The sequence below is a fragment of the Nyctereutes procyonoides genome, unplaced genomic scaffold, assembly GCF_905146905.1.
Source record: "Nyctereutes procyonoides isolate TBG_1078 unplaced genomic scaffold, NYPRO_anot_genome, whole genome shotgun sequence".
NCBI classification, from domain to species: Eukaryota; Metazoa; Chordata; class Mammalia; order Carnivora; family Canidae; genus Nyctereutes; species Nyctereutes procyonoides.
The window spans coordinates 11,141,353-11,168,157 of NW_026575052.1; the positions used below are offsets into that span (position 1 = coordinate 11,141,353).

The 26,805-nt window shown below is 40.2% G+C and overlaps 1 protein-coding gene across 1 annotated transcript in view; it reads left to right on the forward strand.

Moving 5' to 3' along the window:
• Positions 1 to 26,805, forward strand: part of MACO1 (macoilin 1) — a 59,265-nt gene that overhangs the window by 19,088 nt on the left and 13,372 nt on the right. Inside the window, exons 4-7 of the mRNA XM_055332789.1 lie at positions 2,461 to 2,584; positions 4,055 to 4,233; positions 5,470 to 5,971; positions 26,462 to 26,620. Of these exons, the coding sequence (XP_055188764.1) occupies positions 2,461 to 2,584; positions 4,055 to 4,233; positions 5,470 to 5,971; positions 26,462 to 26,620 (964 nt within the window). The remainder of the gene's footprint in view (positions 1 to 2,460; positions 2,585 to 4,054; positions 4,234 to 5,469; positions 5,972 to 26,461; positions 26,621 to 26,805) is intronic.

Genomic DNA, 26,805 nt, shown 5'->3' on the forward strand with positions numbered 1-26,805 from the left:
GAATGAGTTCAGTGGGTGACCTACACGGCAGCAGTGAAGCTAATATCATAAGTGATACTGGCCTCGCTTTAGCCCAAGGCTCATAAATGTATGCTGGAGTAGCTAAGTTGTGAAGTATGTTTTAATTTGGGATGATTAATGCTCAAATAAACAAAACAAAACAAACTTCGTGTTCTTATTGGGCCGGACAAATATGAGTACAATTTATATGACTTGGGATTAATTTCTCTTAGGACTTGTTAAAATTTAAAATTCTTAAGTTTATTAGGAAGGATTGGCAAAATTATATATTGCCATAAAATAATGATAATATTATATCGTAAATTTCTTTGCTGTTAAGAGGGGAAAAAAAACAAGATACAAAACTCTGTGTACAACATGAATCTTTCACTTGCTCAAAAATATTTTCAACATGATTTTATTTTATTATTTCATAAGTGTAGAAATATAGATATTTTGTCCAAAAATTTCTGTTTTTTTTTGCTGTAATATGTTTATTATGTATATGATAATTTTAGAAATTAATAGTATAGGGAGTTAGAGAATATAAATTTTTGAAATGAATTTGAAAATGCATTATCCTATGGGTTGCTGTCTTTGTACATTATGAAAATGCCCCTTATTTTGTAAAGTTAAATCTGTAAGAGTGGTTGAGGCCATTCACTGCCTTCACAAAGCTTCCAGCATTTTCTTACTGCATGGACTAGGTCTCAGGGGATTTAGGTTCTTCTCGGGAGCAGACCCAGTATTATCTCTGTGAACTTGGACCCAATTTGTATAAACTCTGGGCCTTCCTTTACTCTTTAGTATAATAAGGAGCTTGGACTAAATGATCTTTGTAGTTCCAAGGTGCTATGATTTTTCTTCTGTTTCATCCCAGAGGTCCTTAGTAAAAAGCCATTTAGTCCTTCAGGTCACTGATTTCCCGCCCCTGACTTGCTGTTCTTTCTTCTGTAACTCGCTTGCCTTACACAGTCTCAAATGAGTTCTTTCCAGAGTTATTGGGCCTCATGTCTATGAGTCCATCTCCATTTAAAAAAAAAAAATTTAAACATGTCCTGACATAGACCTAGCCTGCAGATTTTGATTCTAAAAATCAGTGAAAATTACCTCATTGTTTGTATTTTATTTACTGTATTGCAAGATATTTCTGTAGGGTAGATTCTTGGAATTGGAATTTCTGGGTCAGAAGTATACCTTAAATTTAATTATACTGAGAAACTTCCTTCTAAAAATGTTGCTCCAATTTATATTTTTGCCAAGTATGAGAATGAACCCTTTGCCTTACCCACCCTCTATTGACTTTTAAATTTTTGCTTATCTGATAGGTTAAAAAAAATGGAATCTCCCTTTTAAAACATTTGTATATCCCTAATCAGTAGTGAAGGTGAACATCTCTTCATGTTTTTAGCCATCTATATTTTTCTTTTATAACTTGCAAATTCTTTTTTTCAGTTGCCTTTTTATTAATTTATAGGAGCTCTTTGAATGGTAGGGCTGTGACTCCTTTCTTTTACATATTGTAAATAGAATGTTTGTCTTTTGTCTATGATTCCATCATATCTCTTGTCATAGAAAAGTCTTCAGTTTGGATCATATTCTTTTTTTTTTTAGATATATTAATTTACTTTTAAAGAGAGAACATGCAAGAGTACAGGGAGGGGGGGCAGAGGGAGAGAGAGAATCTCAGTCAGACTCCCTGCTGAGCATAGAACCTGATGTAGGGTTCAATCCTATGACCCTGACCCTGAGATCATGACCTGAGCCAAAACCAAGAGTTGGACACACATCACCCACTGAGCCACCTGGGTGCCCCTGGATCATATTGCTTTTTAATTAGTTTGAAAGTTATTGTAGGGGCACCTGAGTGGCTCAGTTGGTTGAGCGTCTGCCTTTGGCTCAGGTCGTGATCATGGGGTCCTGGAATCGGGACCCCGCATCAGGTTCCCTGCTCAGTGAGAAGCCTGCTTCTCCCTCTCCCTTTGCCCCTTCCCATACTCATGCACTCTCACTCTACCTCTTTACCTGTAACAAATAAATAAAAAAAAAATTTTTTTTTAAGTTACTGTAGTTGAGAGAAAAGTGACAGTCCCCAGAGGGAAGGAGCGTAGGGGAGGGGCAAAATGGGTGAAGAGGGGCCAGAGGTTCAGGCTTCTAGTTACGGAATGAATGTCACATTAGTAAAAGGCACAGCATAGGGAGGAGTATAGCCAATGATACTGTACTAACCTAGTGTGGTAACTACACTCGTGGTGAGCTCAACATAACCTATAGGGAAGTTGAAGGTGTTGAATCACTATGTTGTACACATGAAACTAATGTAACATTGTGTGTCAACTATACTCAAAAAATAAAAAATAAAAGGAAAGTTACTGTGGTCAAACTAGTTTCCCAAACAACCCATCTGTTCTGTTAGTTTAATATATCACTGATGCTTGTCTTTCTGCTGCTTTCCCACAGAAAGGGGAGTGTGTTTGCCCACAGTGTCCCTCTGGATACTCTTTGTTTATATTGAAGCAGCAATTAGATTTAAAGATCTCAAAAATTTTCATGTAGACCTTTGTCGTCCATTTGCTGCTCACTGGTGAGTATTATGCATATTCTTAATCTATAATTCTGTTCAGTGTGTTCAATGTAAAAGGGTAAGTTCAATTCTAAATTTTTCCTTAGAGATTTTAAGCATTGTTGCTTTGGACATGTCACCTCTCTAAGCCTTAGAGCTCTCACCTGTTATTGGGGACCTGTCTTGCAGAGTCATGAGAAAGATGAAATGAGGGGATATATGTTAAGTATTTAACTTAATTTCAAGCACAAAGGTGTCTGATTAATGTTATCTATTTTTATTATAATCAAATAATTTCTAAAATGTCTTGATGAAATATGTGGCTGTTTCATGAAGCTTAAATGAACTGACTTAATTTTTGCTAATATGGCAGAAACCAAAATAAACAGAAATCAACTAAAAAGGTATAGTTTCCAGTATTTGAAAGTCTTTTCACATGCAAGTGAGTTAAATGAACTCGGTCAATAAAACTTGTCACTTTGAATTTGCAGTGAGATCACATTTAGACTAATTATAATTTATAAGTTTGAATGTTAATGAAGCTTAATAATGAGTTTTGACAGTGTTTGTAGAGGCTTGAAATGATACTAGACTGATGAGTTGAATGAAAATATTTCAACTTTTTATCCCAGGGGTTAGAGTTATAAGTACAGCTGGTTTAATTTGGTGGGACAAAACAAATGTTGGCACTGATATTAATACTTATTTAAACGATTCTTGAAATTATTTATGACAGAGTATTTTTTTTTTTAAATTTTTATTTATTTATTTATGATAGTCAGAGAGAGAGAGAGAGAGAGAGAGAGAGAGAGAGAGGCAGAGGGAGAAGCAGGCTCCATGCACCAGGAGCCCGACATGGGATTCGATCCCGGATCTCCAGGATCGCGCCCTGGGCCAAAGGCAGGCGCCAAACCGCTGCGCCACCCAGGGATCCCAATGACAGAGTATTTTTGAACTGACTTTTCAAGAATAGCTGGTTGACAATACCCCACAAGTGGCAAGAATAAAGTAGTCACCTGAATTGACCCTGGCTGTAATATTAAAAATGAATATGTGTGCCTTTTGGTTTTTTAACACAGTGTTTACTTATGCCCACTCATAAAATCTCTACCCTATTAGTTCTTAAAAGCATACTGATGCCCAAGTTCTAATAGTGCACAGAGTTGTTCAGTGTTAATCAGAGACATTAGCCACTATACCCAACAGTCACTGGGTTAAGTTCTTGAGTTGGCTTGAAGATTGCCAGAGTCTGGTGGGCAAAACCTCTTATGGTCTAGCAGTCATGCTATTCCCTGGGGGTTTGTTCTATGTGCCAGCTGCCTCTCATTTCCATAGCAGACGTTACATATATTTATGTGTGTACTAAATGCTCTACTATCGATCATCAGCTAGAATTTATTTCTTAATTTCCATAATAGGTGCCTTAATGTGCTTTATGCATGTGTTGTTTGTGTTTAACTGGCAATTACTGCTAGATTTTCTTCTTTCCAGCATTGGGTACCCTGTGGTGACTTTGGGCTTTGGCTTCAAAAGTTACGTAAGCTACAAAATGCGGTTGAGGAAGCAAAAGGAAGTGCAAAAAGAGAACGAATTTTACATGCAGCTTCTTCAACAAGCTCTCCCCCCAGAGCAGCAGATGCTACAGAAGCAAGAAAAAGAGGCCGAGGAAGGTAGGTCTTTACCCTAAAGCTGTGTTGGCTCAGTAGATTAGTCATTATTTTGTCTATCAATAGAATCCCCCACCGCCACCACCCTCCCCCCAGAAAAGTTGGTAGGACTTTGGAAGATTCCCAAGGATTTTCCTGTTTTCTGGTGTTCCCCTTCAGGGCTGTTGCTTTGTTTGGTCATGAAATACAGGGTGTGGATGTTTTGCTACCAAGTGTCTAAAGATCATGTGCTTTTAGAATGTTTATTTTATTTTATTATTTTTATATATTTTATTTTTATAGCTTATTTTGTATTTCAATATTTTATTAAAAATATTAAAAATATTTATTCTCAGTAGCAATGTATATATAACTATGTGAGTTTGTAATTGAGGTAAACTAAGAACCAAAGTATAAGCAAGATGGAGAGAAACAATTGTTTTATAAGTTAAAATTATTTTGAAGAGAGCAAAGGTCCCATTCTAAATGGTTCATATAATGAATGCAATGTGGATCTTAAGGTGAACTTTTCCTAATAGGACCTCTCTAATGAGCATATACCCAATACAATAGATGAATTGACAGTTCGCTTTGGTTTGAGAGTTGGAAGTTTGGAGTCCTGTTTTTTGTTGGTATATACCAAAATCTTATTCTCTAGTATGGTGCAAAAATATTTCTTCAAGTAGACCTGGATAAACTGGAATGTGTAGACCTCACATAGAAAATTCTTTTTGAGTGGTCTAGTAAATGACATAACTTCTTCTTATCCCAGTGCTAGAGTCAAGGAAAGGATAGATGCCCTGTATCCTAACATCACGCTTCTCCTCTTGTTTCATTTCATTGCTCTCCTTTCAGTAAAGCTATTAATAGTCTGGTTAGCATTTTTTAAAATATGGCCTCTTAAGTGTCTGACCTACCTGGGTCCTCTCATCCCAGTGATAGATAAGTTTGATTTGACTGATATGTATGATTTAATTATAAAATCCTCATCTTATTTTCAAAGCCAAAAGTATAATGGTTTGGTGTTTATAAATTATGGTTATTTTCTAACTGTACAGCTTCTCAAATTTGTCTGGATTTGCTTCCCAAAGTTAGCATGATCTGGTGTAGTTATTGCTTCTAAATGAGTTTGCAAATTGATATAGTGAGTCTCTAAGTGTAGACAATGCAGTTTGTTGAATCAATCTGTGCTGTGTTTTTATACAACTAAATATTCCGGTATGGGTTTTTTTGTTTGTTGGTTTGTTTTTGGTATTGTAGCAGCCAAAGGATTGCCTGATATGGATTCCTCGATCCTTATACACCACAACGGAGGTATCCCAGCCAACAAAAAACTCTCTACAACTTTGCCAGAGATAGAATACCGAGAAAAAGGAAAAGAAAAGGACAAGGATGCCAAAAAACATAATCTTGGAATTAATAACAACAATATTCTACAACCTGTAGACTCAAAAATACAAGAAATTGAGTATATGGAAAACCATATCAATAGTAAAAGATTAAATAATGATCTTGTGGGAAGTACAGAAAATCTTTTGAAAGAGGACTCATGCACTGCTTCCTCAAAAAATTACAAAAATGCCAGTGGAGTTGTGAACTCCTCACCTCGCAGTCATAGCGCCACAAATGGGAGCATTCCTTCCTCATCTAGTAAAAATGAGAAGAAGCAAAAATGCACAAGCAAAAGCCCAAGTACACACAAGGACTTAATGGAAAACTGTATTCCGAATAACCAGCTAAGCAAACCAGATGCACTGGTAAGGTAAGTGTGTGCTGTGTCCTTACTACCACTTTCCAGTAAACCTAACTTAGATCTTGAAAACCATACATTTCCATATGGGCCTGTAGGAATTGTTTGTGATAAGTCAACTGCGACTGTTGACTTTGTGAGATTTGACATTTTCATGTTTATTTCACATGGCTTTGTGGGACACCTAGTGCCATTGTCCTGAAGCATTGACTCCAGCTCTTCCCAGTGTTCTGAGTAAGAGGTGACAGTGATATCTTTGCACATTTGACCAATTTACATGTAACTTGATGCTTCCTGTGGTATTGAGAGACATATCTATATTCCTGGTCCTTTTCTGTTTGCATAGGCAAAGTTCCTATGGTATAGACACCAAACAAAGAGTTTATGTCCTGTTCATGCACATCTCTTTGTCAGACAGGTACAGAAGGTGGGGTGTGGTTGATGTGAGAAAGTTGTCCTTACCACCTTGTGCTTGTTTTTTTATTCCACCTAGGTAAATACACTGTTAGACTTAAATTTTAATCAGAAATGTTCCTTTTCCCATCTTTAACATTTTTGTATTACCTTGAGTGGCTCAGCCTTAATTTTGCTGTGTTTTTTATATTTTCTAAAATACACATATGGTTGGGGTGCCTGGGTGGCTCAGTTGGTTAAGCGTCTGCCTTTGGCTCAGGTCATGAGGTCCTGGAATCGAGCCCCACATTGGACTCTCTGCTCAGCGGGGAGCCTCCTTCTCATTCTGCTGCCCAGCTTGCGCTCGCTCTCTCTCATTTTCTGTCAAATCAAGAAAATCTTAAAAAATAATAAAATACACATATGTTCCTTTTACCTTATATCTTTCAATTTGGAAACTGGGATCTGAACTGGACCTTTTTTATGTATAATTCAAGAGGATAATTATAATTCCCTCCCTCCACTAAGTTATCTTATATCTCTCTTCCTTTGGCTTAATTAAGAGCAGACAATTTATTCTAGGAGGGAAGGTTTCCAGTGTTATAAATTATATGAACTAGATTATTAATTTGTCTTAATTTTCTCGCTGGCAGTTAGATTAAGGGAAATATATTTGGGTTCTACTGCTAAAGGCTCTAGAGGTTTCAGAGCCCATGGCCACTTTTAGAAGCGTACCATGCTGTTGATGCTGCCAGGCTGGCATCCACATCTGTTCATTATGACATTCTGCCCATGATGCCCTACAGAGAAAACACTCAGCAGAGAACCCTCCTCCAGGCACCCATGGGAGAAAGGCCAATTAGTTGACCTATTTCAATGGAAATGTCCCACAAATTTACTTTATGCTATAAACAAAACGTGTGCCACAGGCTTTTTAACATCCTTTCTCCTACACAATTTTAATAATAGCAGTCAAGGCAAAACAGTGTTCCTCTGTTGGGTATTGCAGAGAGAGCAGACAAGGCTCAGTCTTGTGACAGCATCTCACCTGGGCCACAGTTGCAACGTTGATCGACTGTACCACCTAATCTGCCTTTAGTAAAGAAGTTCAAGGACTCAGATGGCCAATTTTCCTGCATGTGGGTCCAGTGGCCCTATGTCTCATCCTGGGTTGTATGCTCTTCCTGTGGACACTAACGTGTGCTCTGATGTGCCTTGATCTGGAGGGCCCCAGATATTACTCTGTTTTAGGAAACACCTGGTGTCAAAAACATAAATAGAAAATATTATATGGGAATAGTTTTATAAGCTTCTAGAGGATTATTTTCAATTTCTAATATATTCTTTTTTTTTTTTTTTTCTAATATATTCTAAAAAAACGAGGAGATGATATAAATATCTGACAACAGTGGAGAAATTTAAATAAAATATGATCCATCCATTTGATGGACTTTTAATATAGACATTACCAAATCATATTTTTGAGCCATATTAAACAATATAGAGGAGGGCTTATGACATAATAATGAAGAAAGAAAAGCAATTTTATCAAAAACATCTTTTGTTCCTAATTGATACAGTAAAATAATTTGAAGGGAAAGGAACTAAAATGATAACAATAGTTATTGCCCCATGATATTGTGGCTTTAATTTTTCTTTATACTTTCATGCATTTTCCAATTTTTCTAAGATGAACGACAATGGAAGTTTATAAAAAGAAGAGTATGTGAGCAAATTATTCAGCTTGGTTGTAGGAGGCCTTATCACATTTCCCTCTCTCCCTTCTTGCCTATCTCTTGTTTCCTCTTGTTTGACTTCATGTATGCTTTGATGGATATTAGTAAGACTGTAACTGATCCAAACCTGACATGTTTGAGGTGTTAGCTAGAGAGTGGGGTTGTTATCTTAAGATGGAGAGGGGCTGGATTCAGTGGCCCATAAGGCTCCTTCAGATGAAACGTACATGGACTGACCATGTGTAAGCAAGCCCTTTGCTGCTGCAGACATACCCAGGATTGTGTACGGACCAGGCTGGCTGTGGGAAGAAGATTGATCTCCTACTTCCTGTTTTACAAATTTTTTTTTTAAAAATCATTTGAAAAACCAGTACTGTATTATTAATAGTACATTAATTGCAAAACATTCTATAGTATGTGTATATCTCAATATCATGGTTGAGAACCGCTACATGTGAGGAACCAATTCTATGACTTTGGGGGGAAAATTCATTAGTACACTACTTTCAGAAAGAATTCTTGTAGATCAGTGTGGCTGTGAAAAGGTTTGATAGCTATTCCTTAGAAGGAGAAAGCAGTCTTTCAGGTCTTTTCTCGACCCTTCCGAGCTCCATGGATCCTCTTCAGTGTGCTATAGACCACAGGTTGGCAAATGACTACACACAGGCCAAAGCTGACCCATTGCCTGTTTTTGTAAAAAATAGTTTTATTGGAACACAGCCACACTCATTCATTTATGTAGCATCTGTGGCTGCTTTTTTCTTTTTAAAAATTTATTTACTTATTTGAGAGATAGAGTATGCAGGGGTGCAGGGGAAGGCAGAGAGGGAGAGAGAGAGAATCTCAAGCCAATTCTTTGCTGAGCTCGGAGCCTAAAGTGGGGTTGGATCTCATGACCCTGAGATCATGACCTGAGCCAAGACCAGTAGACAGAGGTTTAACCAACTGAGCCACCCAGGTGCCCCGCATCTGTGGCTGCTTTTGTGTTACTACAATGGCAGTTGACAGAGACCATATGGCCGACAAAGACGAAGATATTAACTGTTTAGCTCTGTATAGAAAAAGTATGCTGGGGAATCCCTGGGTGGCTCAGTGGTTTAGCACCTGTCTTTGGCCCAGGGTGTGATCCTGGAGGCCCGGGATTGAGTCCCATGTTGGGCTCCCTGCATGGAGCCTGTGTCTCTCTCTGCCTCTCTCTCTCTCTCTCTGTGTCTCTCATGAATAAATAAATAAAATCTTTAAAAAAGAAAAAAGAAAAAAAAAAGTATGCTGATAGATTGCTAAGGCTAAGGAAAGTAGGGGAGGGTGGGAACTTGGGAAAAATGTAGCCTGTAGGATCCTTCCAGGAAGAGTTCAGGAACTTGCAAAAGCCAGTCCAAAGTCCTCTCTTTGTTTGAAAAATACATCTTACAAAATGACCTGATTTCTGCCAGCTTGATTTTTGAACTCTTTACCCAAGATATTTAGAAACAAATGTGCAATGTGGGTAGCCAAAATATTTTTAATTTTGACCTGAGGAAAATTCTAGATAAAAACAGAAAAAAGAATGAGAAAGATCAGTTATTTTACTAAGTGCTGTGGCCATAGCGTTTGTGTGGGCTTTGTGTCCAGCTTTTTTCACTTAAATTTTATTGAGGGGTGCCTGGGTGGTGCAGTTGGTTGGTTAAGCATCCAACTCTTGGTTCTGGCTGAAGTTGTGATCTCACAGCACTCATTGCAGAGTCTGCTTCAGATTCTTTCTCCCTCTTTCTCCACCCCTCCTTGCTCATGCTCCCTCTCTCAAAGAAATAAAGAAAATATTTTTAAAAATTATATCGAAATCATTTTGTCAACCTAGCCTAACCCTTCTTTTCCCTGAATGTGGAATATTCCATGGCAGGTGTGTGAGATCACTGAGTAGTCACTCTAAGATGGGGCAGGTCAGGGTGACACCTGAGATGCTTTCCTGCAATTTCAGGGCCTGCAAGCAGAAGAGGCTACCGTTCTGTTTGCACTTGGCTCAAAGCTCCCTCAAATACAGCCAAAGACTAGAGGTGTTCCTTCTTGGTGATTGTTATTTATTTCAGTATCCTGGTCAAGAAAGAATTTAGAACTGACTACAAAATGTAAAGTGATCCTTATTCCCTTCTTTTTAAGATTTTATTTATTTATTCATGAGAGACAGAGAGGTAGAGATAGACAGAAGGAGAAGCAGGCTTCTTGCAGGGAGCCTGATGCGGTACTCGATCCCGGAACCCTGGAATCATGCCCTGAGCCAAAGGCAGACAGACGCTCAACTGCTGAGCCACCCAGGTGTCCCAGATCTATATTCCGTAGAAATGTTGAAGCAGAAGTCTCTTCCTGGTTCATTTCTAATCTACTCTTTTTTTGGTACCCAAGACAGAAGATTCATCTTTTTTATATATATAATTTTTATGCTTGTTCTTAATAAGATATCACCTTTGACTTTAAGTTAGGTGAATAGTATCTGGTATGAAGATTCACAAAGGGAAAGTATGCCTAACAAATATGCATTTTAACAAAACTGAGTAGAATTTAGAATGGTGATTATTTTTTTTGGAACTGGAAGAGTTCTCAGAGGCACCTAGACCAGCCTCCCCAACTCTGTCTTTTTATCAATGAAGTAAATGAGCCCTGGAAGATTATATAGTCTAGGTGATCAAGCTACAGCGGCAGTGCCAGGACCAGACCAACGTTTCTTGACTTCCGCTTTTTTTTGTTCTAATCATGCTGCTTTAAAAAGATATATCAATCTGCTTTATTTTTCTCTTTATATTTTTGTTTTTGTGTTTTTGTTTGTTTTAAAGGTGCATACAACTAAAGCTGGCTCAAGAATTGGCACCAGACCTAGATTTTTAAGCTCTCGTGGCTAAAATCTATAGAAGAAATGCCAGAATTCATTTATTATTACTTCATGAATTATTCAGAATTCACTCATTTTCTTTTTTATAGAGATGCTGTTCTAAGTGTTTTTAAAATTCTTGCTCTTGCCCAAAGACATGAGGGTGTACTTAATCTCTGAACATAAAGGGGCCATCATCCACTCAACCCTTGAAAGTTTATAAGGTCTCTGAGACTTCATCTCTGATGGGACTAGCTTGGGAGTTACTCTGGTTCAGACAGCCCAGAACCACCCACCATGGAATTTGCCCTTTTGGGAGGAATAATTCTGGAATAGGCTTCACTTGTCACCTGCAGATCTAAGAGACTGAACTGGAAGACTTGAGACCAGGAATGTAACCATCAATTTACCCTGAGGCAAGGCCACCAGTGACAGCTTGGAAGGCCTGGAATCCTGGGGTTTGGGCATTGTTATGATAGTAAGTTCTGGAGAAAGTTTGAAGCAAGGGAGCCAGGGAGAGCCTTTTCTTCAGGGAAACACTGAAATCTGGGGAAAGCTATACTTTTGAATACTCTTTCATTCCTTTAAATGTATTTTTAAGCACACCAAAATGTAATTACTTACACCTTATTTCATTCATATAATTTTGCTTATTTGGAGACTTGAAATCGGGAATGGTAGGGGGAAGGTAGAGGAGAAAATGTTTATCAGGATTTTTCAGATAATCTCTAAGCACGTCATAGTCCTGACTCAGAGAGAGAGAGGAGGGGAGGAGAGGGATAGAAAAAGACTTTAAGAAATTCTGACTCATTCATTTATACTGAGGAGATTGAACATTCATGCCCGGGGACTGACTAATATTACCAGACCTAGATCTTAGAGAAATATTTTTGGAGCATATGGATTGATAACATATTTTATTTAAAAGGCTATATAATGTTCTAGTCCATCAGTGAGTATATAGAGTATTGTGGGGGTTTTTTTACAGGCTGTGATGTGTTTGTGACTCTTTACTTTCTGGTTTAAGCTGGTGGATGAGCAGAATGTCATTGCTCTTCATTCCACTTTCTAACCCATATAAACTATATTTGTATTTATGATTCTAGGTTGTTGGTTTTTTTTTTTTAGATTTTTATTTATTTTTTCATGAGAACATAGAGAGATAGGCAGAGACTCAGACAGAGGGAGAAATGGGCTCCATGCAGGGAGCCCGACGTGGGACTCCATCCAGGATCACACCCTGGGCCGAAGGCGGCGCTATACCACTGAGCCACCGGGGATGCCCTGGATTCTAGGTTTTTCTTAAAAAGAGGGACAAAAGTAACCAGAGTTCAAAACAACCAGTTTTCCCATTTGACTGAGCTTGCTGGTGGCACAGATTGCCCAAATGTGGTTTGACTAGCAGTTCACAGTCTTCTGTATTTCTGAATTTAATCTTATCTTCCAAATACCATCATTTGAGATTGTTGTATAACCCCTGCCTTATATAAGCCTCCCTAGTATGATCTTTCTCATTGGGGAAAAACAAGAGAAGATAGTATTTTGTTTATTTTTAAAGATTTTATTTATTTGAGAGATAGAGAGCAGGAGTGACAGAGAGGGGCAGATTGAGAAGCAGGACCCTGGGATCACAACCTGAGCTGAAGGCAGATGCTTAACTGACTGGGCCACCCAGGCACCCCAACGATAGGAGACAGTTTGTAGTACTTCCTATTTTTCATTTCCCCACATTTCAAGTTGTCTATGCACAACTAAACATTATATATCCTTTGAAAAGAAAGGGCCACATTTTTGGTTACTGATCTTTAATAATCCGTGAATTCAGTATGACTTGGTGTGAATAACTAAAAAAGACCTATGTGAAGACAGAATCCAAGAAACTCCTATTTTGTCATCTCAGAGAAGCTTTTCAAAGCAACAAGAAAAATTAAGGGCAAATGCTATATACCAGAAGAACAAAGAGACACCAGTTCTTACAACTGTCCCATCTTTCCTGTCCCTTGTAGGAGGCTATCTAGGTACTTGCCCATCTCAGGTTAGGAATAAGTGGGGCTGGCTCCTAGCTCCAGGGGCAGGGAAGGGCAAGGAACTTGCTGGTGCCAAGTTGCAATAGAAAGTGGGAAAGGAGATTCGGTGCATGGAACTCAAGATTGTAGGCACAAAGTGAGAGTACAGTCCAAAGTTGAGACCTGACTATGATGAAGAAACAAGATAGAGCAGTGACTTCAGGAGGTAGAGCTGTTGAGCATTCCTGCCTGGGACAGGTGCCCCAGGGGAGATGGCATTTTTATGGACTATTCCAGACCTCCCCCAAGGTCTGAAGAGTGGGGAATCACAGTGGTGTGAGTGGGAAAGGTTACAAAGGATTCTCTTGGAAGATGGAAACTTATCTTAAAAGAAAGATTTTCAGCTAAGTTCTCAGGTACACAGAAAATTATTTGAAACAGTTCATTGTAGTTGATTATAGGGGATATTTACTTTCTATATTGCCTATTTCTATATAGTTTGAATTTTTACACAGGCTTGTTATACCTTAATAGAATGTAAGCTCAGTAAGGTCCGAGACCTCTTTTTCTCTTATCTGCCATGGTACACAGAGTAGATACTCAACAAATGCTTGTGGAGTGAGTATTACCTTTGTGTAGGGAAAAAATTAGAAAGAGAGGGGGAAGAAAAAGATGAGCCTCATAAGTGCAGTACAGTGTAGTTCAAAGTTGAGTTGCAGTGCTGAGGCTTTTGAAGTTAGGAAAGCTAAATGTTATGTCAGACCAGGCCAAGCACCAGTGTCCAGTGTCCCACTATTTGTTGCTCTAGAGTAGGTTGTTAACAATCTTATTTCTAAAACATAGGGTACTTACCACTCTAAGCCCTTTCCCTTGGTATTTCCTAGGAAGTTTTGAAATTTAGTACTCTGTGAATACGATTTTCTTTTTTATAAAAAGTTTATTTTATTATTATTATTATTATTATTATTATTATTATTATTATTATTAGAGTGAGGGGAGTGGGAGGGCAGACAGAGAGAGAGAGAATCTCCAGCAGACCTCCCACTGAATATAGAGCCCCACACGCTCTCACGACTCTGAGACCATGACCTGAGCCAAAATTGAGAGACAGGTGCTTAAGCAACTGAGCCACACAGGTGCCCCATACTATTTTCTATGGTTCTGCAGGAGGTTCAAGAATTTCTGGAAGTTATAAGGTGCAAGGGGGAAAACTCTGAGGGACTGCTCTCAGAAAGGCCATTTGCTTTAGCAGTGGATTAGTTGGGCTTCAGGGACAGGGAATCTAGGCACAATCCACACCTCAGCCCAGAACTTGGAAGAAATCTGTTTGCTTGTCTTACTCATCTATCCTGGTGAGTCTGGCCCTCTCTCTCCCCACCCCCCAGCCCTGGCCATTCATTCTCCTTGTCTTTGTGTTAGCTGGAGAGGGAGCGCAGATCCCACGGTTCTGCTCCAAGTAAATCCCCCAGGTTAGAGTGTGTGGACTGTTTGTGTATCATCTCTGGTGCTAGAGGGAGAATGGTGCCTTTGGTTGTTCTCGTTTGCGTTTGAATAGAGTTTGCTCTGTGTCTGGAATAGTTTGTGGAAGAAAATCTGACCTTGGGAGACAGGGATTGGGCTTTGGGGCTTTACCTTGGCTGCTGCCCTTGCGTGTGCCACTTGCACACGCAGTGTTGACAAACTGGGGCTACAGCATGACTTGCCTGATACCCTCCCCAGTGAGTGCAGGCTGCCAGAGCCGACCTTCCTGCTTCTGCAGGTACACACGGTAACTTAAATGTAACAGTATCATTCTTAGTTAGAATGAAGATTATGAAAACTGGCCAGTAGTTAGAGGTTCCAACTAGAATAAATTTGTTGGGGGATCCCTGGGTGGCTCAGTGGTTTAGCACCTGCCTTCGGCTCAGGGTGTGATCCTGGAGACCTAGGATCAAGTCCCACATCCGGCTCCCTGCATGGAGCTTGCTTCTCCCTCTGCCTATGTCTCTGCCTCTCTTTCTCTCTCTGTCTCTCATGAATAGATGGGCAAAATCTTTGAAAAAAAAGTAGAATAAATTTGTTGGATATAACTCTATCAAATTATCTGGAAAATTTTAAGTGGAAAAAATAAATAGTAGAGCCATAGTTCTATTTAGTATGTTTAGCATATTTGTTTTCTGTCTCTGTGGAAAAATGTTTTTGATTCATGTTTGTGGAGCGTTGCTTCTTAGCAGACATGATTTATTGCCATTTCTGCCATACTCACAATATTTATGGTACCTATAGGTTTTACTTGGTTGGTTCTGTTTATATTAATTCACAGTATAGTTTGAGTTTATTTTAACCATTGTAGTGATTTAAAACTATAATATTCTGAGATATAAGAAGCATAATTTTATACAAAACAAATTATTTGGGGCAGGGAGTCCACGTTAGAAACATTTTTTATGTTGAGTGCTAAAGAGTTTATTCTAACAAAACAGGGATTTCTAGTTAGACAATTGGAAAGTTTCCTCCCTAGAACTTAGAAGGAACTACTATAAACTTTGTGTTAAATTCTGAGTCAGTACCCCTGCTGGCACATAATGAATGGAGATTTCCAGCTCAGGGGATTAGCGGTGGATTCCCTGAAGGGGAGGTACTCCAAGGAAAAGGAACTATATTCTTTAAATGTTACTCACGCTATCATTTAGAAACTAGCTATTTGAATCCTTGACAGCCAGTGTGGGCATACTTCGGTCTTTGCAAATCTCTGAGACCTTTTTTTCTAGCCAGCTGGGACTCTTAGGACTAGAGCAAGTTTTGGTTTCTCTTTTATGGGAAGAATGACAGCTCCTCTCTCATGAGGTACGTTTCATCTCTCTTGGTAGAGTGTTGTAACAGACGGGGAAAAAGAAACACGGAACTAATGAACTGGAAAACCCTGTTGCCCTTATAACCTAAAGCTGATGTTACAGAGGCGGCCTACAGGAGTGGGACAGGACACAGGCAGGAGGGGACAGGCTGGCATGGGGGCAGGGGGTACCATCATTTGCATTCACTACCACACCTGGCCCCTGGGAGTCTGGGAGCACATACCCTTCCAATGCGACAGCCGATCGTTACCTTGGGGAATGGCAGGCCTAGTGTTGCTAAATTTTCTGAGATTTTGAAGAGATGCCAAAGATAGATATCTAAGTCTCCCAGTTATAAAGTCAAGGAGGGTCAAACAAAACATGTTTCTGGGCTAGATTGGCTTACCAGTTTGGAACCTCTGCACTTGACCTTCCTGTTATTCTTGCATTTTGTTCCCTCCCACCCCCGGCCCCACCAATCAAAACTTGACTCCTATAGGAAGGACTTTTCTATCAGGGAATATTGGGTAAATCCCATGAACTAATCTGCCACATGTTAAAGGGACCTTTTTGCCTTCTCCTTTCCTCCAGTTCATGGCATTCTGGAAAACACACACCTGTTGACAATGTCTCCCCCGACCCCCACTGCAAAGACCACCCCTTTTATAGTTGAATGATCACACCTGACTGTGAGGCTTTCAGAACATTTAGACGAAGGGACAGCCAGCCTTTTTGTGATAAGAAGAGTGGTTTGGGTCTCTGGTGTTCCTCAAACCATACAGTCCAGAGAGCTGCTTAGCCCTCCTATGCCTAGGCCTGGTGACTTCCACTCCAAGATGCTCCTCTACCGTGCTCTTGGAGCATAAAATACACCAGAATTCAGGACCTGATGCTGGTTATTCAGACTTCACAGCCAACTGGTTTAGAATCTGACCTTCCAGCACCATCCCTTATGATATGTGTCTACTGTGAAGCCTGATGTCAGAACAATGTCTGTTTTCTCCTTTCCAGAGGGAGCTAGATCGGGGCAATAAATTATAGCTCTGGAGTCTAGATTTAGAAAAACTATTGTTTAAAAAAAAAAAAAGAAAAAGAAAAACTATTGTTTTGATAGGAACTGATGAATGGGAAGTAGTTGATATAGATTTAGGAAGTGAGGCATTCTCTACTCCGGAAAGTTAAATTCCCCCTTTTTTGGAGCAACCTAAAAAGTTATAAAGTAAAAGAGTTGGACTTTCCCTAAGGCTTTCAGGTTATTCTGAAACTGACCTATGACATGGGCAAATCTAAGAGTAACAGTGAACATTGAAAAGCCATAGAAAGATTAACAGCCTCCGCTTTTATTTTAAGTTTTTATTTAAATTCTAGTTAACATATGGCGTATGTTCTCATTTCAGGTGTACAATATAGTGAATCAACACATCATGCAAGACCCTGTGCTTATCATAACTTGTACACTCCTTTATCCCCATCTCCTACTTAGCCCATCCCCACACCCCCTTCCCTCTGGTAACCATCAGTTTGTTCTCTTATAGTTAGGAGTCTGATTCTTGACTTGCCCCTCTCTTTTTTTCCCCTTTTTGCTTATTTGTTTTATTTCTTAAATCCCACATATGAGTGAAATCATATGGTGCTGGTCTTTCTCTGACTTATTTTGCTTAGCAGAATACTGTCTTGCTCCATCCATGTGGTTGCAAATGGCAAGATTTCATTCTTTTTGTGGCTGAGTAATATTCCATTGTGCACATATATACCACATCTTTATCCATTCATCAATTGATGGACACGTGGGCTGTTTCCATAATTCGGCTATTGTAGATAATGCTGCTGTAAACATCAGGATGCATGTATCCCTTTGAATTAGTTTTTTTTTATTCTTTGGGTAAATACCTTAGTGGTGCAATTGCTGGATTGTAGAGTACTGTTTTTAACTTTTGAGGTCCATACTGTTTTCCAGAGTGGCTGCACCAGTTTGCATTCCCACCAACAGTGCAAGAGGGTTCCCTCTCTCAACATCCTTGCCAACACTTATTGTTTCTTGTGTTGTCAGTTTTAGCCATTCCTCCTTTTATAAATGGAGCTCATACTATGTCTAATGTTTTGTAACTTGTGTTTTTCATTGACTATATCATGAGCATTCTCCTGTGTCATCAAAACTCTTCAATAATGGTTTCTTTCTTTTTCAAAAAAATTTTATTTATTTATTCTAAATAAGAGAGAGGCAGAGACATATAGGCAGAGGGAGAAGCAGGCTCCCTGTGGGAAGCCTGATGCGGGACTCAATCTCAGGATCCCGGGATCATGCCCTGGGCCAAAGGCAGATGCTCATCCCCTCCTGCCGCTCAAATGCCCCTCCACAGTGGTTTCTTAATGGTTGCATGTCAGTCAGACACATGAATATACAATTTATTTAGCCAGTCTTCTGTTGAATATTTAAGTGTTTCTGATTTCTTTCTTATTAGCAATAATGCTGCAACACTTTTACATAAATCTTTGTGTGTGTCTCCAATTCTCTGAATTAATGTCAGGGAATGGGATGCTGCATCAACACAAAAAATATGTTTAAAGCTTTTGATATAAACTATCAAATCTGACCACATCCTTTAAGGACCTTATTAAAAAATACTAGTTGTAGCACTCATAGCTTTATTCTTGAAGGGTTTCAAGAAGTCAGTTTCCCTATTTCCCTATATGACCAGTTATGTGAATGCTTATAGGACTCCTTTTCCCTTGTTGCATTCTTGATGAAAATGAATGTGTTTACCTTTTGTGTTTGACAAAGTAGAGAATAGAGACATAGGGTACTTTATAATATGGTTTTACTTAGTAATCATCAAGTTGTTGCTTATTTTTGGATATTTGTGCCTGGTAAGCAATTATAGTACCACAGTGAGACCCGAGGCAACTTCATTTCACTGTTTTCAAAGATGTGGTCTGTAAAACATGCTGGAGCAGCTTCAAGTTAGTGTAGGCCTGGGTTGCCTGAGTGGCTCAGTTGTTAAGCATATGCCTTTGGCGCAAGTCATGATACCAGGGTCCTGGAATTGAGCCCCACATCAGGTTCCCTGCTCAGCAAGGAGTCTGCTTCTCCCTCTGCCCTTCTCCCACCCCACCCTCCACTTGTGCTCCCTCTCTCTCAAATAAATAAATAAAATCTTTATTAAAAAAAAAAGTGATGTAGGCCTTACTGAAGATGGGGGATGCATTCAAGTTTTTATGTACATGTCCCATGCTGCCTGTCCTGTCAATGAGAATGACCTGGAAAGGGGGAAGGGAAGGAGTTGGTGGAGAGGATAAATACTATTTCTTTTGGAGACAGAGCTTTAATGTAGGAGTTCCGTGTTCTGCATAGACAGCTCTGTGGTCCTAAACAAGTCTTGTCTTGTATGATTAATGTGTACCAGGGGATCTCCTAATGGAATTAGGTCCTTACCAAGACCAAGCAGTTGCTCTTTATTCATTCTTTTCAAGTACACCTGCCTTCTTGATAAGCAGATACCCATTTACCCCTGTCTCCTTCAGCCACTATTAAACTAAAAATCTGATGGTCTGCTGTAGGTAGACCTGACCCTGTTCTAAGCACTGAGGAGATGGACACAGAGTGAGGGTTAGAAACAGTGGTCTATAAGAATTGGAAGAAACTTTAGAAATACTAGTTCCAGCTTCTAATTTTATAGCACAGACAGTCCCTGGCTTCAAAGAATGTATGGTCTTTGTAGAAATGAGATACACACACAGGAAAAGATTAAAAACCAAAACAAATTTAAAAACAGCCCAGGGCAATGGTTTAATGCCAAACAAGAAGCACCAACAGTAAGGGCTTTCAGATTTCAGAGGGAGAGAGAACTTTGGGTCCTGGATATCAGTACCTCATGCTGGAGAGTTTGTTTAGTCTTTGTTTTTATTTTTTTAACTGGACCCTAAAGAGTGAGATTTCAAAATTGGAGGCCATTTCTCCCCATGGGGTGGTATAATTAAAGGCAGAAGATGTCTGGAAACAAGGAGTAGGTAATTTTGGCTGGTGCAGCAGGTTTGTTAGAAGCACCCATCTTTCAGTCACTTAGCTGTATAATTTGGAGATGATCTCCTGAAGCCCCTTTTCTTTTCTTTTTTTAAGATTTTATTTATTTATTCATGAGACACACACACACACACACACAGAGAGAGAGGCAGAGACATAGGCAGAGGGAGAAGCAGGCTCCATGCAGGGAGCCTGACGTGGGACTCGATCCAGGGACTCCAGGATCACGCCCTGGGCCGAAGGCGGCGCTAAACCACTGAGCCACCTGGGCTGCCCTGAAGCCCCTTTTCTTACACAGCAAGCAACATTGTAAGTTGTATTTTTTTTTATTAAAGTATAGTTGACATAATATTGAATTAGTCTCAGGTGTATTACATAGTGATTCAATAATTTTATATATTTTATGAAACAACACAGTGATATGTGTATCGTGATATTATTGACTACATCCCCTATGCTGTACTTTTTATCCCCATGACTTATTTATTTTATAACTGTAAGCACGTACCTCTTAATCCCCTCCATGTATTTCACCTTCCCTCTCCACTTTGGCAACCACCAGTTTGTTCTCTGTATTTTAAGTCTGTTTCTTTCTTTTTTGTTTTATTTGTTTGTTTGTTCATTTGTTTTTTTAGATTCCACATATAAGTGAAATTATATGGTATTTGTCTTTCTCTGGCTTATTTCACTTAGCTTAATACCTTCTAGGTCTATCCATGTTGTCGCAAATGACAAGATCTCATTCTTTTTTTTATGACTTCAATATTCCATTGTGTTTATATACCACCACATCTTTATCCATTCATCTATCGATAGACACTTAGGCTGCTTCCATATCTTGGCTATCGTAAATAACGCTGTAGTAAACATAGGGTGCATAGATATTTTCAAAATACTCTTTTTGTTTTCTTCAGGTGAATACACAGAAGTAGAATTACTGGATTGTATGACACTTCCATTGTTAGTTTTTGAGGAGCCTCCGTACTGTTTTCCAGAGTAGCTGCACCAGTTGACATTCCCACCAGCTGTGCATGAGGTTTCTTCTTTCCCTACATCTTCGCTGGCACTTGTTATTTCCAGTTCTGTGCTGTCTTATGGAGTCTATAGCCTCTCTGTCACTAACTAGCTCTTTTTTTTTTTTTAATTTTTTATTTTATTTTTTTTATTTATGATAGTCACAGAGAGAGAGAGAGAGAGAGAGGCAGAGACACAGGCAGAAGGAGAAGCAGGCTCCATGCACTGGGAGCCCGATGTGGGATTCGATCCCGGGTCTCCAGGATCGCGCCTTGGGCCAAAGGCAGGCGCCAAACCGCTGCGCCACCCAGGGATCCCTAACTAGCTCTTTAGAGTTCAGAGATAACCAGCAGAGCAAGACTCCTTGTCTTCCTGATGGTGTCAAATCAGCAGCCCTAGAAATATACACTTAGGTAGTTTTCTGGAGTGGGCATAAAGTGTGACTCATAGAGTATTTGGGGAACTTAGTCATCCCTAGGTGAAGTCCTATATCAAAAAAGATCTGCTTTTTTGCAGGCAGGACTTACTTCCTAGGGAAATTTACTGCCTCAAAGACTTAAAGTTCTCTGAGCTGTCAGTCAAGCCTCATAAAGCCTCAGGGTTTATAGAACCCTGAAGTTATTGGCAGTACCCACTGGAGACTTTTACACCTTCAATGAAGTCATAGTGCTGTGGGCTGTAATTCAAGTAATTTACAGAAGATAAGGATTACAAACATTTAGACACAAGCATCTCCCTACCTTTTCAGATACTTAAAAACAATACCCCTTTCAACTAAAAGCAGACACTTGAATACTGTACTTTGTTATACAACCAGGTATACTTCAAGATACTCAGAGATATTTTTTCTACTTAGCTTGCCTGGAAAACTAATGTTAGAGCTTCATTCTTTTGGTCAGCTAGGAAGTTACCCCTTATTAAAATGTAAATCTTTCCTCTTAATATTAAATAATTATCAAGCATTCATATTATAACTTACTCTAGTTGAATGGGATAAGGGAGAAGATGAGCTAGAGTTAAGGTTTGGAGCAGGAAGAGGGATCCTCACCTTGGTACTTAGTTGGGCTTTGAAGGCTGCCTGCCCCTCTGTGTGATGACCCCACCTACTGCTGTGTATGAGGTAGTCTGCTGGGGAGTCAGAGGTCATTTCACAGGTTACAAGTTGGCTGCTGTCTTTTAAAATTATTAATAAAAGTGGCTAGGAAAGGTGTCTATACCTAATAGGTAACATTTGGGGTTAGTTAGAACCTTGGCTTATCTAACTGGGCACAAATGGACATATTTATTAGACACACAGACTCTAGCTTTGCCATGGAGCCCTATTTGTATCCAAAGTGTTAACACCATTGGGCAGACTTTATAAGGGTGAAAACTGGTGCTAGAGGAGCTGGGCAAGTAGGAAGTACGTTTACTTCCTGCCTGAGCCTTATCAAAGTTTGTTAAGATCTGTCTGGCCCGATTTCTTTTCTTTTCTTTTTTTTGGGGATGAGATTGCAGTTCTTCTGGAGTCAAGTTCTCTTTTATACCTTAATCTTTTGTATAAGGAAGAGAGTAGGCTTTAGCTCTGATAAAAGGGGCCAGAGCTTGTGGATGCATTTTCAATCATCCTTTCTTTTGATCCCTATTTACAGAAATCAGTTTTAAAGGTTATAAACTGTTACTTCTGCCTCATTTTCTTCCTGACCACTCACTTCTAATTCAGATTACAGCTATTGACATTTTCATAAAACCCCATGAATACATGTGAAGATTTTGCATTAACCTCTAACACCACTTAATCAGGACCTCTTCGTGCTTAACACCAATAAATTATACATCTGCATTTTATCTAGGAAGTATTGACCTTCAGCACCAAAGGGTTAAGTATTCCATTAAGATAAGTAGTAGTTATTTGTCTAATAAATGTCCCTGGCACTTTGACTGGCTTGATTCAATACAATTTACTAATTCACATAATTCTTTTAAAACTCATGTTCATTTTTCTTTTGAGCATATGCAAAAATTGAGATATATTATAGAAAATAGGATTGTATAGTGCATCCATACAATGGAATATTATGCAGCAATTAAATTGTTTATGAAAATTTTATAGGGGCTCCTGGCTGGTTCAGTCTCAGTAAGTAGAGCACACAGCTCTTTATCTCAGAGTTGTGAGTTCAGCCCCCCCCCCCCACACACACACACTGGGCAAGAGCCTACTTAAAAACAAAACAAAAGTACCTGATGGTGTGGAAAGGTGTGTACAATATGCAAACTGCATATATGGTACTCTCTCACCAGTAATAAAAAATAATGACATGTATGAAGAAAGAGAAAGAAGACATATGCAGAATGGAAGTAAACCAAATGTGAACAGTGAGTGCTTCTGTCTAGATGAGAAGATTAAGAATTGCCAACATTTTTATTCTGTATTTTTACTTTTCTGTTGTTGTATGCAGTTTTTAATCTTAACTGGGTGTCACTTTTGCAATAAAAAATTCATAAGGGATCGTAATTCATTTTACCTTAGTAAATATTTAAAATATAGTGAACATGCAAGGTTAAATTAATGCTTTCTCTGAGAGACCATGCAAAATTTCCCCTTAGACGTTTTTAAAATTCCTGAGTTTTCAATTTAGCACTTTAAGTTATCTTGTATGTCACCATACAAACAGTGTTCCTACACATCGGGGTTTCTTAAACTGGGAATGCTTGGTGTTAGCTCACAGGTTTGTGCAGCTATTTGGAGAACAGCGATTCAAAAATTAATAGCAGTTATGAAAATCCTGAAGCATTTTCATTTTACTTCTGGTCTTGTGAAATTAGGTTATTTTATTTTAAAAATAATCTTTTCATTGAAGTATAACACACATTCACAAAAGGGCACAATCATACAAATTTTCATAACCCTGGTAACCATGCTGTTTTATTTTTGTTTTATTGTCTTTGACAAAATTTCCTAATTCTACCTAAGAAAATATATTTTTGTTCAGGGTTCTGTGGTCTCTAGAAGTTACACTCAAGATATTTTCTACTTTTTGTTCTTGTAATGGCATTAACTCTGGGTTTTTACATTTTTCAAAGAGCTCTACATTTTCATTCAGAATATTGCTGTTTTTCTTAGTTCAGGGTAGGAAAATTGGCCTTCACAGATTAAAGCTGCAAAATAATAACTGCAAGAGTGTTGACATCTAGCCTCTGCAGATTTAATTTTTCTTTCATTCCCAACTGTGGCAGTGCTTTGCCCCAGTCTGCTAGTTCTGTGGAACTTGATTCCTGTGCCTCTGCATATGATACAGCTTAGGTTTGCTAATCTGAAGAAGCAGATCAGCATACGGCAGTAAGTGTGTCAGGCCTAGAAATCCTAGACTGAGCTGTGAGGAACTTTAGAAGTCCTTAGCCTACAATGGGGAAACTGAGTCCTGGAAGGTTACATGCCCTGCCCAGGGTCGCAGACTTGGCACCAGAGCTGGTTCTAGAATCCTGATCCTCAGCCCCATTAGTAAACTCCTCAGCCCCATTAGTAAACCAGGCTAAGCCCCCTATTCTCATCTTAAAACTCACCGTTTCTACTAAAAATGCAATCCTCAGACTGTGAAATCGACTTCTCCAGAAAGACAAATAACCTGACACGTTTTTCAGCCAAACTTCTTAATGGGGGTAACCTGACAGCATCGACCTGTTTTGGAAAACATCCCTTGGGTTACTTCGGGTGAATGAGGGATGGTGTGGGGATGGCATAAATGCCAGTCTGTAATTGTTTAGAGCAGTTCTGGGAGTACATTCAACTGGAATAACCCTGGCAATAGGGAGAGTGTGGCGTGATGTTGACTTGTGACCCTTCCCTGGGGAGTGAGCTATGTCAGGAGACATAGCACTGCTTCTAGAATACCGGGTCTCTAGTGTTCCTGAGTACTGGACAGGCTGCTGTGCCTAAGAAATGACCATCGAAGTTTCATGACCTTTTATTTTTGAGATTTTATTTGAGTTGACCAAAGGTAGATAGTAAACAAAGCTGCTCTTTGATTTTCTAAGGGAGGCCAGACAACATATATTTAGTAAGTGTTGATCACTGTGGTGGGCTCTGAGGACTTAGTGCTTCAGAAAACATGTCTGTAAGAACTTAGTCTATGGGGCTGCCGTTCCAAGGAGAGGTCACCACTGCCCTCTAGAAGTGTCGGTTCTGTTGGCTTGGTGGATTCGCGACTTGCACCAGGGTCTCATCAGAGCACACGGACTTCGGCCTGCCTGCTGGTTTGTCAGGAAGCATACTTTCTCCGTCCGGCCCGTAGCCATCCTTGGCCTGACCTTCAGGGCCAGTCTCCACAGTCCCATCCACCAGACCATTCTGCCCTCTTCTGGCTCTCTTCCCAGAGCACAAGGCTGAGGAACAGAGGCCGGGCTGATTGTTCCGTCCCCAAATATCTGTGGCTGCCCGCCCTTTGGAGCTTCGGAGCATGCTTTCCCCTTGTTGAGAATGTCCCGTCCTCCCCTTCTACTTCTCCAAATCCTGCCTGGCCTTCGAGGCCCAACCTGATTCCCCTTTCCTGTTGTCAGGGTTCCTGTGGCGCTTCTCCCACTCCCCCCTGCCATGGGTGCCATAACCACGGCTCGGCCTGCCAGAGAAGGGAGCAGGCTCTGGAGCCTGTGTCACCAGGGGCTGGAGCCTTTCCTGGGTCTAGACGTCTTCTCCTGTAAGAATGGGAGTGATAAATCACCCCCAGCCCACAGTCATGCAAACTCCGTGAGTTCATACCATTGAGGCCTGTGGAGCAGTGCGTGGCACAGAAGTTCTCCTTGAGTGCCAGTTGTTATTCCTCCTCACGCATATTTAATCCAGCCTGCCTCGTGCTGCCGTCTGACCACTGCAAGTTGCCATTTGTTGGCCCCTCGTGAAGTTACAGAGCCCTGTCCTGAAGAGAGTCTGGATTTTATACTTTCTGTTGACCCTTTTTTAGTCCTACACGTGCATATGATCATTCCCCAAAACCTACCGCTGAAAACAAAGCTGTTACTGTAGTAAGAGAAGGTAGAGGTTAAGGAACTGAAGAGAAAAGATAGGCTTCAGTCCACAGATGGAGTTTTCTGACAATTCTCAGAGTGTGTCATCCGTTCCTGTTTGCAGTGTGGTTGAGTTGGATGAGCTGCTTCTGTCACAGTCACCAGAAGTGTGAACATCATTTAGCAAGGATGCTAGCAGGTTCAGAGGTTGTCTTAGACACTTCTTCCCTGGGCCTGTGGTGGAAGGGAATCAAAGATGGTTAAGTCTGGCCTATCAGAACATCTCAGAGCAGGTGGGGCATGACCTGACTATTACTAATAAATCTCCCTTGCGGAAGAGCATAGGAAATTCACCGTGTGTGTGTGTGTGTGTGTGTGTGTGTGTGTGTACCCAGGCCTTCCGCCACCCTCTCTCTGCCTTCCCCTGCTCCTTTATTAGCAGCCCCGGAATTCACAAGCACCTCAATGTTTGGAGGAAATCAGGTTACTCTCTGATGGGGGGAAGAGGTGGGGACCCAGGCAGAAAGGAGCACTCAGCAAAAAACCACTTGCACACAGGAGTCTTGGTGTTGGCAGGAGCTGCCAGAGGGGTCTCCTGCCCTCCTCCCGGGACGCCTGGGACTTCAGCTGGGGTCTCCTGCAGAGCCGTGTCGGGGGTACCCTTTCCCTGATGAAAACGCCTCACTTCTTCTCCTAGGCTGGAACAAGACATTAAAAAGTTAAAGGCTGACCTGCAGGCCAGCAGACAAGTGGAACAGGAGCTCCGCAGCCAGATCAGCTCCCTCTCCAGCACCGAGCGAGGGATCCGCTCCGAAATGGGCCAGCTCCGACAGGAGAATGAGCTGCTGCAGAACAAGTATGTGCGCCTTTTGGGCAGGCCTTTGGTCGTGAGCCAGGCGCCCCACTGTTTCTGTGGTTTCCAGCGATTGGAGCAAACGATTTGTGATGACAAAGGAACCTGGCAGAGGCGGTTTTAAATGAAATGTTTAAAATATTTAATTTAGTACCACATAGTCAACATGCCATACAATCTAGAGAAAC